Genomic DNA, 12,725 nt, shown 5'->3' on the forward strand with positions numbered 1-12,725 from the left:
AAGGGAAAAGTGAATTGAATGTGAAATGAATGTTGATGATAAAAAAAGAATGTTGGTTTTGATATCACAAAAAGTGTTGTGCCAAAGGTCAAACATTATTTGCACAGCAGAATGCGTAAAGGTGGTGAGAGGAATGTTCATCTTTTATGTTGTTTCAGTAAATTTGAAAAAAAATACTTTGTCACCATTTTGTCTGGGTAGAGGGGGGGGCATGAAACATTTCCTTCCTCCAAGGTGGGGCGCTACAGAGAAAAGTTTGAGAAGCACTGGTCTAAAGGCGGGGCGACACGGTGGCGCAGTGGTCAGCGCTGCCGCCTCACAGCGAGAAGGTCGTGGGTTCGTTTCCGGGGCCGGACCTGGGACCTTTCTGTGTGGAGTTTGCATGTTCTCCCTGTGTCTGCGTGGGTTCTCTCTGGGTTCTCCGGCTTCCTCCCACAGTCCAAAAAGCATGCATGTGAGGTCAACTGAACATTCTAAATTGTCCGTAGGTGTGCATGTGAGTGTGAATGGTTGTCTGTTTCTATGTGGCCCTGCGATGAACTGGCGACTTGTCCAGGGTGTCACCCTACCTTCGCCCTAAGACAGCTGGGATAGGCTCCAGCAGACCCCCGTGACCCTGGATAGGAATAAGCGGGTATAGAAGATGAATGAATGAATGGTCTAAAGCAGGGCTATTCAACTTACGGCCCGTGGGCCAGTACCGGTCAAGACGCCAAGCGCGATCATTTAAAACAACATGGCACTTTCTAAGCGACGTAAGGTGGATGCAGAAAATCGAAAATTCAACGACGAATGGACAGATAACTATGTAGATAAAGCAAATGCTCAAGGACTTCCCATGTTCCTTTTGTGCTTCGATGTATGCTCCGTTAATGAGGTGTATAACGTGAGGAGGCACTTCAAGACGACGCACCAAACTTTTGACAACAAGTTTCCACCAGCATCCACGGCACGGCAGACCAAAGTAAGAGAACTTCCATCCATCCATCTTCTATACCCGCTTATTCCTATTCAGGGTCACGGGGGTCTGCTGGAGCCTATCCCAGCTGTCTTAGGGCGAAGAGAACTTATTCAGAGCTATGAGTGGCGTTCGACAACGTTATTCCGTGCGCTCAATATGCGTCAAAGCTCAATGGCCGCATCCTTGCATGTTGCATGGATTTTGAGCAAAAAGAAAAGACCGTTCACTGACAGTGAAACGGTGAAAGAGTGCATGCTTGCTGCTGTCGAAGAAGTGGTCGCTGATCCGAAAGTAAAAGACCAGGTCATAACTTCAATACACTGTGAACCGTGAACTGTGGTTGTACCCAGGTCTTGTTGGTACTATTATTTTTTGCCTTAAGAGCCAACTCTAGTTTTCTGTTTTGTGCAATGTGGTTTTTTTTTTGTTTTTTTTAGCAAATAGCCAATTGTAGCAATTGTACATGAATGTTGTTGATACTTTCAACATTTTGCACTACATCCTTTCATGGCTATTGCATCTTTATTGATGTTAGGCTACCTCTAATTTTGCACAACATCAATGTTGGTTGCACAAAGCTGTTTTCAAATAAATCATTTTTTTTTTTTAATTTTCGATCTATTTGTATGTGTCTAACGTGCAACAAACACCAACTAATGGTGTGGCGATTGAGTGGCCCATTGGCTGGACAACCTTCCAAAAATTTGGCCCTTTCGAAATTTTAGTTGAATAGCCCTGGTCTAAAGGCACAGTGTGTAAAATCCTGCTATCTAGTGGTCAGATTTCAGACTGCAGTGCTCATTCACTCACCCTCTCTCCCTCCCTCTCTGTTTCTGTAGTGTCAGATTCTGAAGTCGACATTTCACTTTGATTTTCAGAGTGATGACACCCTGGAAAAACTCTCCATCATTATAAACTCTCCATCATTTATTCTCTATTCAGGTTGAAGTGGTCCAGTTTGTCAGAGCTCAGCTGTGATTGGCTGCTCTCAGCTCTGAAGTCCAACCCCTCCCACCTCAGACTCCAGGGGCCCGTTGCACGAAAGTAGGATTCCGTCATCCAAGATGAGTAACTAAGCCGCGCTCAACCAATCCACAATCCGTGTGTCCAGGCTTAATCGGTTGCACAAAAACACATCCAGGATGAGAGCACACGGATTCATCAAGCCAGGTGAAACCTATCCTGGATAAGTGCACGCACGCGGCTTCCTCAGATAGACCCCCGTTATCCAGAATCAAGGATTTGCCATGACAACGAGAGCGGCGTCCCTTTCCCGTCCGAGGCGGAAATCATAAACAGAGGTTTATGAGGAGGTAAAAGAAGAAATACAGAAGAAAGGCAACACCACCACAGCGTTAAAACAGAGAGAAAAGCGTGGCGAAGTATCGCAGACTGTCTGAATGCATAGGAAGCGCACAAATACGAACTCGCTCCTCCGCTGGAACAATCGCAATTACGATCATAATAGTTAATAATAATAATCATATCCGAAAACGAAGTCATACTCTGACTACGAACCAGTTGAAATTGTAGGTGGAATTTATTGCAGATGTGAGTGCAATTGTGTAAATGTAGCTCCAAAAAACTGTAACAATGTTGATAAATACACGACTTCGCTGACTTCACTGAATTTCCGTTTGAGCTTAAAAAAAAAAGGTTCTGCGATAAAATACAAGAATATCCAGCAAAATGGTAACCCTAACTAATATTTAAGATACACAAGTGTATGTTATATGCAGAAGGTGCCTGCTCACCTTTTGTTTTAGCATCATTTGGTTCCCACACAAAATTTCATTTGTGTAACAGGACTCAGATGCTGTGTATGGAGAGAGCCACCCTGGCAACATAGTGGGAATTAATGGAAGGAAATTTCCATTATGCAAAATTGCCACTGTGCTAACTGTCATGGGTTAACAGAACTTATGAGTTATCAGACAATTGTATGCCCAGCATCTACAGCAGCAAATGCAACTGGCTGATTTGGGCATACAATACAAGAAGGTAAAGACTGCAGACATTTTATTAGAGTCCGAAATAAAAAGGAAAAACAATAAGAAAACTCAACCTTGAAATGGAGAAGGAAAAAAGAAGAAGAAAAAACTTGAATTAGAGCTGAGGCATGCTTTCAATGCACATTGTATGCTTTTATCTGTAATCCTACCTTGGTGCTTTGATTAGTTGGAAGTTGAAACTCTGGCATCATTCATAAGGAATAGAAGAAATGCACTTAATGTACCATGAAATGCAACTCCTCAGAAATATTAAAACACTTTATGGTAATAAAACTTGAGAAGAGGGAACAGTTGAAATATCTATTCTTTAAGGTAGTAGATTTCATGACATTGAATTGAAAAAAAAAAGTACAGTGATAGTAAACTAACGTTTTGCAGCTTGTGAGGTGTAAATAGAAACCTCAATAAATGTGGCAAGACGCAAAGGGCCTGGGCAGGCTTCAAACCCCAGACTCCCAGGTCATTGTCATGCGCACCAACCATTTGGCCAAGTAGCCAGGGTGCATGATCAATTATTGGAGGCATTGGTGACAGGACTGTCAACTGTCACAAAAAAGAACCTCATGTTACTCTTTGATGTGTATTCATGTTTATATAGGATGTGTATTTTTATATATTGTCTTGTTTATATCTCCATCTTGTCTTTTGCTTATTTTAATATCATTTGATTTGTTTTATTTTTTTTGCCTATTGCCCCGTGGGTCTGTGAGGACTGAAATTTCATTCATGACATATGTCCAGTATGTGTGTGATGTTTGACAATAAAGTTGAGCTGAGTTGAGTTGATATATGATGCGTGGTAAAGTATAAGTTATGTAACAAATTATCAAATGATTGCAACATTATCTCAACTAATTTCTCGATAATGATTGAAATTAAGTGATTCCAAAAGTTGAAATGATATAATTAAATTATTCCAAACGTTGAAATAATGCCAGTGAGTCTAGTTGAATGTGATAATAATGTGTAGTGTTGAGTGGAATAACGATTGGTTTCCGTTGGTGGTGATTGTTTACTGAAATACAGGGTGAGATTAAATAGATCCTAGAATTTAGCCTGGTCTGGAGCAGGTTCACTCCACAGAATAAATCTCCATGGTAACTTATACCATAACATGTTGCTCTTCCACCTATCCTACTTTTGTGCAACTGGATCACGGATAAATTCATCCAGGATGACCAACATATCCCGGCTTAATCCCTTATCCTAGTTTGGTGCAACGGGCCCCTGGTGGACAAGGAAATCACATAACACAAGATATCACAGACAAATGTAATGAACGACATCACAGAGCACCACCCCCTCACGAAGCCTGTTACCACCCAAGAAATAAAATTGCACTTGGAGAAAATGAAATATAAAGCATCAGGAGAAGACACAATCAACACCATCCTAATAAAACAAGCAGCATTCACTTACCTCTGGCACCTCGGACTGCTCGTCACCTCCTGCATCACCACCGGACACTTCCCTTTGCCCTGGAAGACTGCACTTGTCACCATGATTCATAAACCCGGAAAAGACCCCCACAACGTCACCACGTACCGCCCCATAAGCCTTCTCAGCCATATTGGAAAACTGTTTGAAAGAATACTCACTTCACACCTCAGCAAACACATTGAATCGATGGGCCTCATTGCAATTCACCAAGCCGGTGTCAGAAAAGGAAGAGCCACCACAGACAACATCCTCCCCTTATCAGAAGACATCCATAGAAATCTCAACAAAAAAGAAATAACCCTTGCAATATTTTTCGACATAGAAAAAGCATTTGACAAAGTATGGCATAACAGACCCATATACAGGATACTGGACTCCAATCTCAAACTCCCACAACCCACCCAGTCAATCATCTCAAGTTTCCTCAATAACCGACAAATTAAGGTCAAAGTTGCATTTAACATCTCAAGATCCTTCACCCCCCAAGCAGGAGTCCCCCAAGGGGCAGTCCTAAGTCGCCTCCTCTTCCTCCTCTATATCTCTGACATCTATTACCCTCCAACCACCATCGCCAAAGTCTCCCAATTTACCGATGATGTCTGCTACTGGTCCAGGTCCAAAACTCCACAACTCGCAGCCAAAAAACTCCTCCACAGCTTTCACAGCAAGCACCTCAGTGGTTCGTGTCGGAGATGGAGAAAGGATTACAGAAGATCAAATTCATGATTGAAGGACGTCTAGAGAAGCTTTCTGAAACGATGGAAAAGATCGCTAAAGACAATGAAGCTATTAAGCATTGGGTAAAGAGCAACGAGGGGAAGCAATGTGAGTTTGATGACGCGCTAACAGCCATGATCTGAGAGAACAACTGGATGACCTAGAAAATAAAGCCCGCAGGAAGAATGTGAGGCTGACCGGCTTTCCAGAAGGAGTGGAGGGGAAAGACACAGGGGCATTTATACAAGAATGGCTGCCCAAGTTGCTAGACTTCGAAGGGGAAACTTTTGAAAGGGATCGTGCTCACAGGTCTATTTTACAACGTCCAGCAGATGGCGCCACACCCCGCACCATTGTGATCCACCTGCTCCACCTCTCTGGCACAGTCAAGATCATTGAGGCGGCCCAAAACACAATTCCACGACAATAAAGGCAACTCGACCATCATGATATTCAGAGATATGTCAACTGCTCTGTACAAGAAAAGAAAAGCTTTTGCGCCACTGTAAAGGAAACTCAAAGAATAAAACATCACCTTCAGACTACTGCATCCAACCACCTTCCTAATGGATCTGGAGGGCGGACGGCGCACCTTCACAACTCCACAGGCAGCTGAAAACTACCTAAAAAAATATCACCCAGACCTGCTGTCTCAAAACTAACTCGCTACAGGTAAACTGGAATAGACACTTCGGACATGGACCTGTTTTGCCAGTGGCCCTTTTGTTGTGTTTGCTCCAACGCCGGAGCGCTGTATTTAGGAGAAACTGTGTGCTGCTTTCTCCCGTATCGTTTTGGCCACGCAGACTGGCTGTCAGATACTCTCCTTTTACAGACACTGATGGGACTTTCTCACCTCTGTCGTGGAGCCCAGATGTAAAGGTGACAGTCAGTAATGCCATTACTGGTCGACTCGAAATCAAAAATACTACTCCATTCCTTTACAACATTTGTACAGGTTATCCTGGAACAGAGGTTGATTTGTTTAGTTATCAATAATGGTTTATTAGTTTAATTATTTAAAGGATTACTATTCATAAACTTTTGGCTTTGTGATTTCACGTGTGCATATATAATCTGAAATCGCCAGTTCTGAAGGGACCTAGTTCCGGTCTTATTATGGGGAGTTTTTCTTTTCTATAGTTTAACATGCTTGCAGTGCAACCTCACGTCAAATGAGTGTAACTTTCTGTGGTGAACTTGGTTTCATGGCTAATAGACAACCTAAGTTTCTAGGAGGACGGACATCATTTAGTGATGTATCAATATAGGTTTCAGCTGCATTAAAAAATGTCAGGAAGAATAGGGGTTCAGCACTACCTCAGTTCCAGAGGGGGTTGGGGCAAGAAGGGGGATCGTGGGGCTTAATGTTTTTTTTTCTCTCTTTGTTTTTTGCACTATTGTTTTCTTTTACACTTTCAATCTGCGTACAAGACAAAATGTATTGCATAGACAAGACTGGACTCATTGCCCTAATTGTTTATGGATTATATATTGCCTCAGAGTAGAAATAAAGCAGGAAAATGACAGCTATAGCTTTTGTAGTGCCGCATCTGGGCCTAATCTTCTTTTCACAGGACAATAGGAATTTATTGCAGCACGGCCTTCCGATGAACCACGTTGGGAGGACGCAGAGGTGGTACCCGATTGGCTGTGATGCGACTCTTCTGATGATCAGATCTCATTTGGGGTCAGGAGAGACCATAAAATACCCACTTTAGGAAGACACTTTCCCCACAAATCACAGGGGGGAGTCAGTCCGAGGGGACCTGGCGCCAGGAACGAGGGGTCCTGCTTGGAACTATCCCCAAAGTTTACGACTCTTATCTGCTCCAGCACATTCCTCAGCTTTGAACAACAACACCAGATGTTCATGAAGGACTCACATTTGCAAAATGTTAAAAACTGTATTTTCTTCTCCACAGGGACACTTCAAACTCACGTATTCACAATTGTTGTCAAAATTAAAGCACAAATGGACTTTGAATGGTTTCCCTAGCTCAAGGTTTGGCCAACCCAGGATTCCATCCTGAAGGAGATCTGAGTACAATGGAACTTCAGGTGGAGCCACAGTGCCCTCAAGAGGCAGGAATAGGAAGTGCCTCTGGGGGGTGATTTAGACTTGGACAAATGTTTCATCAGTTTATCTCCCTCTGCGTTACACAGTTAATTCTTTCCTTCTCACATTTCTCTTACATGTCCCATGCTACACTCTAACAACATTCACTCTCACTAGGGTTACAACTATGGCACACTCGTGTCTTAGCTATCTCTAGCATTACACACATATACATATGCACATATATATATATATATATATATATATATATATATATATATATATATATATATATATATATATACATATGCACATATATATATATATATATATATATATATATATATATATATATATATATATATATACATACATACATACATATATATATATATATATATATATATATATATATATATGTATATGTGTATATATATATATATATATATATATATATATATATATACATAAATATATATATATATATATATGTATATGTGTATATATATATATATATATATATATATATATATATACATAAATATATATATATATATGTATATATATATATATATATATATATATATATATATATATATATATATATACATACATACATACATACATACATACATACATACATACATACATACATACATACATACATATATATATATATATATATATATATATATATATATATATATATATATATATATATATATATATATATATATATATAATATAGATACATACACTCATATACGTCGGTAATCTGTGTTTCATATATCTTTAGTTATGTCGGCAAAAGTAAAATAAAGATTTGTTTATGCCTTCTGTTACCCTGTTTCATTAAAATCTCGTTTTCAGGTATGTGTGTTTAGATTAGGTTTATACATGTGTTGATATATGTGGTACTTTATAATTAAGACGGTTCAATATGCTTGTGTCGTTTCTATCCGTTTAGTTATTTCATTTTCGTTTTCGTTGTCCCAGTTCAGAAAAGGGGCTATGTGATTGTGTTTATTCATCCTGTGCCTGTTCCAGTCATGGTCGGTTTAATTGGTTTATTGATTTACCAGCAACGAAACCTACACTACATCATACACAACTTGCGTAGGCGGACCTACCAGTTTTAGGGTCTGAACGGCCTTTTCATCAGCTCTCGGAGAGCGGGATACCGCCCCCGTCCCGAAACTTTAAGCTAGTGAATCTCACTGTGCTGTTCAGAAATTTCTCATCCCTCGTTTTGTGAAGGCCTTGTTTTCATTTGTTTTCCCTCTTGTACTTACTTCGTTTTTGTCGTAATTGTTCGTTTTTGTTTGAATCATTTTTGCGTCGGGATTAAGCCAACTTTTTGCTTATTTAAGGCGGCAGCTGACAGCCCTAAGACTCGCTCCGAGATCGCTACTTTCATTTTAATTTTTACCTTTTTCAATTTTTCCCTTCCACGATCTGGAGACCGATTTTTGTCATTTTTCCTTTTTCTGTTTTTAATTGGCTCAACGTTTCGCATTCCTTGGCTACGCCGAGACCATCCGGATCGAGTGGGGGATTGTAGTGCCGCATGGAACCGAGTAGTTCATTTGATCACCGCACTTATCTCGGATTACGCAAAGAAGAGCGCACGTCGATGCTGAACTGCCAGTGAAGACATCTCCCAGACAAGAGCAGAACGGGCTTCCAGCGTCTGAGCTTGGTGCGTCCATCTGAGCTCCCTGCGTGCTGCCGGACCCGAACGGCCCGGTACGATCTCCCAGGACCACCTTGGAGGACCATCAAGCAGCGATCTCCCGATCCCCTGCGGGCCGACGCTCATCCAACGTAAGCCTTGTCACTCGCTTTTTGTTCTGAAGTCTGGAATGAATCATAATAAATTTAGTCTTAAATTCTAAACCCCGTAAACAGTCTGGTTGGCTGTTCTAACAGCCGATAGGTCATCATTTTTCTTCCCCTTTTATTTTGCTACTTTAGGTCTCAGTTTAGGGTCCGTTCCCAGTCACACACGCCCACACAACACACACGCACAACACGCTTAGATACTTTTCGTTGCTGGTGGTGTTTTTGTGGTCATTCTATGTCATACTGCCTCGTTTAAATTGTTTGATGTTTGTTAAAATAAATGTGCATTGAGCCTGACGTCGTTGTTTGACTGGGTTATTAAAGTGTGGTTCAAATTCCTGCGTACCGGCCAAGAACTCACCGTTAAGGTGAAACGGTACTGAGACTGGTTCTAGTGTTTCTTGCTCATACTAACAATCAAGAGAAGGTGGTGCTCCGAAAATTTTCATATCAAATATTCTTTCCTCTGTCCCGAGTCGGTCCGTCCGTGGGAACAGGGACGGCGTCACGCGTCCTCCCTGTCCCCTCGGAGTCCCTCTAGCGGCCAGAGTAAGAACTGCATGTAAAATCCATGTTTATATATTTGGCATTCCGTTTCATTCCTTAGGGAGTTTGATCAGTTAGATTAAACAATCATCCTCCCTCCACAACACTTTTAAGTATTTAACATGGGACACGTATGGCATCAAAGACCTGCCATAAAGCAGAGAGGTACTTAACTTTCTGAGAAACCACAAAATAGACATAGCTCGATTACAGGAGACTCATCTAACTGATGCAAAGCATATTAGACTAAGGGCCAATTCCAAGGGCCTTACGCCAAAGCTACGTCCAGTCTGTCAAGAGGACGACAACGATGAAGAAGAAGGAGAAGAAGAAAAAGACAATGAAAAAGGAAGAAGTCCTCCATCGCTACACAACGAGGTATACAAGTAACGCGAAGCCGGGACCACTGGTCCGGCTGACAAAAAAAAATGTTACGCAACAACGATGTCAATAATCCATAAAAAAACTCTTAAACTAAGACAATAAAATGGTTTCGTAATATTTATATCTTTATTAACTAAGAAAATACTTCCATTTGTAGCTCGCTTTTTCATCGCCATCTTTTTCGAAGATGTCTAGGCGAAAATACGCAATGCCTTCTGGGTAGCCCTGACTCCCAAGGGTGGTGCCGGAGAATCTCAATATTGAGGGCGATACAGCCCTTAAACCCGTCCACAACTTGGCGTTCTTAGAATCGGGACAGGACTTGCACCTCGCGGGAGCGTGCATTTTTGAGATTGAGGGTTGAGATTGAGGGTTAAGGGAGGAATTGAAATTCACCCTAACACGCCAGTGGCAAAGGCAGACCTTTTACTCTTCCTTCACTTCCCAATCTTGAGGGGTTGCCACATTGATAGGTAAAAATGTCCCTCTACTAGTGGATAATGTTGAGAAAGACAAACAAGGCAGATACTTAATAATTAAAGTCTCCCTAGCGGGTGAATCCATCACGCTAGTCAATATTTATGGCCCAAACTATGACTGCCCTCTTTTCTTTCAAAGTTTATTTTTCACACTAACCTGTCATGCTAGTGAACTCATCACAGGTGATGTTACGTTCCCCTTCTTGTTTTAGTTGTATGGTGTTTCTTGGGTTTGTTTTGTTCTTTCTCTCCCTCCCTCTGTCGCTCTCTGCAGGCCTGAGTTTGCCATCACCCCCATCATCTGCTGCATCTCCCAGCCACCTCACCTGCTGCTGATCAGAGAGCAACCATCAGCTGCGCTATAAAAGGGCGGGTTCCAGAGCCCTTTTCTCTCTTTCTCCATGATTCACACCAGCCACATGACCGTTGCTTATGAGGCCTTCCTGTTTGTTTCTCCTAGTGTGGCATCATAGTCATGCCCGAACCACTGATTGCCTGGCCTGTCAGCCAGTGATTAGGGGGTTGCCGTGCTATAAAGAGAGGGGTGGAAACAGTTGGCTTTTACTACACTTTGACGCCCCGTCACGTCACTTCCGCTGCCGTGGTCACGCTTCCTTGCGCCCGTCCGCGTCTGCCTCAGGTATGGTTGCCTCTGCGGACTTTGTTTTTAATTGTTTTGGGGTACTTGTTTTTAGATTGTATGGTTTATTTTTAGGGTTTGACATGTAGTGCGCCGTGGCTCTTTCGGCATGTGCTGCTTCTTACAACTTCCGGTGAGTATTTAATTTTTTTGAGTTTCGTCACTAGCATCTAACAGCTGATCAAACCACGTTAATGGCATTGTTTGTTTTTGTAGATACCGCCAAGAAACATGGCTTTGCCGCTGTACTGACAGCCCCTAAAAACCAGTCAACTGTACTGCTGCTTTGCTGACGCCGAAGTTTCCGATCACGTCATCTATTAAGACCCGAAATACGCAGCCGTTTGGCGTGTGACAGTCGGCGTGTAGTGGCCACCTAACCACTTCTGATTGTTTTGGTTGTTTAATTTTCGTTTTGTTGCATTGTTGATTTAATTGTGTATTTTTGTTTATTTGAATGTATACCTAGTGTGTGTGTGTGTGTGTGTGTAACCATTGATTCCGCATCCGTGATCCTTCCTAATTGTTTATTTTTGTTATTCAGAGGCTGAGGTCGACAGGTGTGGACGGGTGGTGGTATCCCTTTTTGTTTTAGTTTGCTGTGTCGTCACCACCCAATTCTGACTGCCCACTGGGATGCGAGCGTTTGTGCACGTGTGATTGGGGTGACTCCCCGGGCTTCCGTCCCCATCCAACCTGCTCCTGCTAGATCTAGGTGGCCTCAGCCCTGAACACCATCATCACCTTCCGTGAGTCATTTTGTTTCTGTTGCCCCCCCCCCCGTGTCGTGTCAGCCTGTCCTGCTTTTGTTTTGACCAGTCTCTTCCCCTTGTTTGAATCGTTGGCCCCTTTTATTTTGAAGATCCTTTCCCCTTTTTTTGAGTTTGAGAATTTGATTTGTCCATTTGCTTTGATATTTGTTGTTTAATTGTTCCCCGTTGTTCGTAAGTTGTTTGTGTTGAACGGCGCTTCCCCTCCTGTGTTTTTGGTATTGGTAGTTTACTTATAAATTTGTTTTCCTTTTTCTGAGTTTAGTTGATTCCAATCCGTAACTGCTGGGATTCCTTTTTGTTTAGATGCATTTCCCTTAAACAATAATAATAATAAAGCCTTGTCTTTCTTTGTAAACCACGTCTCAGCTCATTTGTAGACGAAACCTGTGTGCCTTTCATTATTTTATTCCTCAAACACAACTTGAGGTGGCGTTGTCATCCCATATCCCTACTCCTTAACAATAACCCCCTTACATTCTGTAAATTCATCAACATTATCTTCTCCCCTCCCACACACTGCTCCTTTGTGTTGCCACACTAGTTTTGCCATTTTTGGGACAGGTAAGAAAGGGGGCCTCCATACATAGGCATCACGTAGACTTCCAACTTTGTTAGTCACACCAGGTAAGGGGTGGTTGCCACCTTTGTATTTCATTCGCACAGATAGAGTAGTTAGGCAGCCAGGCTTTTGTTTTCTTGAAATGTTAATTAGTTAGTTAGTTTAGTGTGTGCCCCCCACCCCCTCCTAGCTGCTTGAGATTATTATTTTGGCAACACCCATGGCCCCCTGGCAGTGGCTTATTTTTGTTTTGGTACATTTTCACCCTTGTAAATAGCTAAATAAAAAAGAACAAGAGTAAAGAAAAACATGT

At 41.9% G+C, this 12,725-nt stretch overlaps 3 protein-coding genes across 3 annotated transcripts in view; 1 reads left to right on the forward strand and 2 right to left on the reverse strand.

Moving 5' to 3' along the window:
* Nucleotides 1-2,024, forward strand: part of LOC142891171 (NACHT, LRR and PYD domains-containing protein 14-like) — a 261,301-nt gene extending 259,277 nt beyond the window's left edge. The window contains exon 11 of the mRNA XM_076030607.1: nucleotides 1,904-2,024. Within this exon, the coding sequence (XP_075886722.1) occupies nucleotides 1,904-2,009 (106 nt within the window). The 3' untranslated portion in view covers nucleotides 2,010-2,024. The remainder of the gene's footprint in view (nucleotides 1-1,903) is intronic.
* The window catches only part of LOC142891081 (NACHT, LRR and PYD domains-containing protein 14-like), a 407,498-nt gene that overhangs the window by 223,165 nt on the left and 171,608 nt on the right, over nucleotides 1-12,725 (reverse strand). The gene's annotated exons all lie outside the window — the stretch shown is intronic.
* Nucleotides 1-12,725, reverse strand: part of LOC142891194 (NLR family CARD domain-containing protein 3-like) — a 331,599-nt gene that overhangs the window by 216,650 nt on the left and 102,224 nt on the right. The window lies entirely within an intron of this gene.

This window comes from Nelusetta ayraudi, unplaced genomic scaffold (assembly GCF_046127955.1).
Source record: "Nelusetta ayraudi isolate G7.1 ecotype Tasmania unplaced genomic scaffold, CSIRO-AGI_Nayr_v1 ptg000028l, whole genome shotgun sequence".
NCBI lineage: Eukaryota > Metazoa > Chordata > Actinopteri > Tetraodontiformes > Monacanthidae > Nelusetta > Nelusetta ayraudi.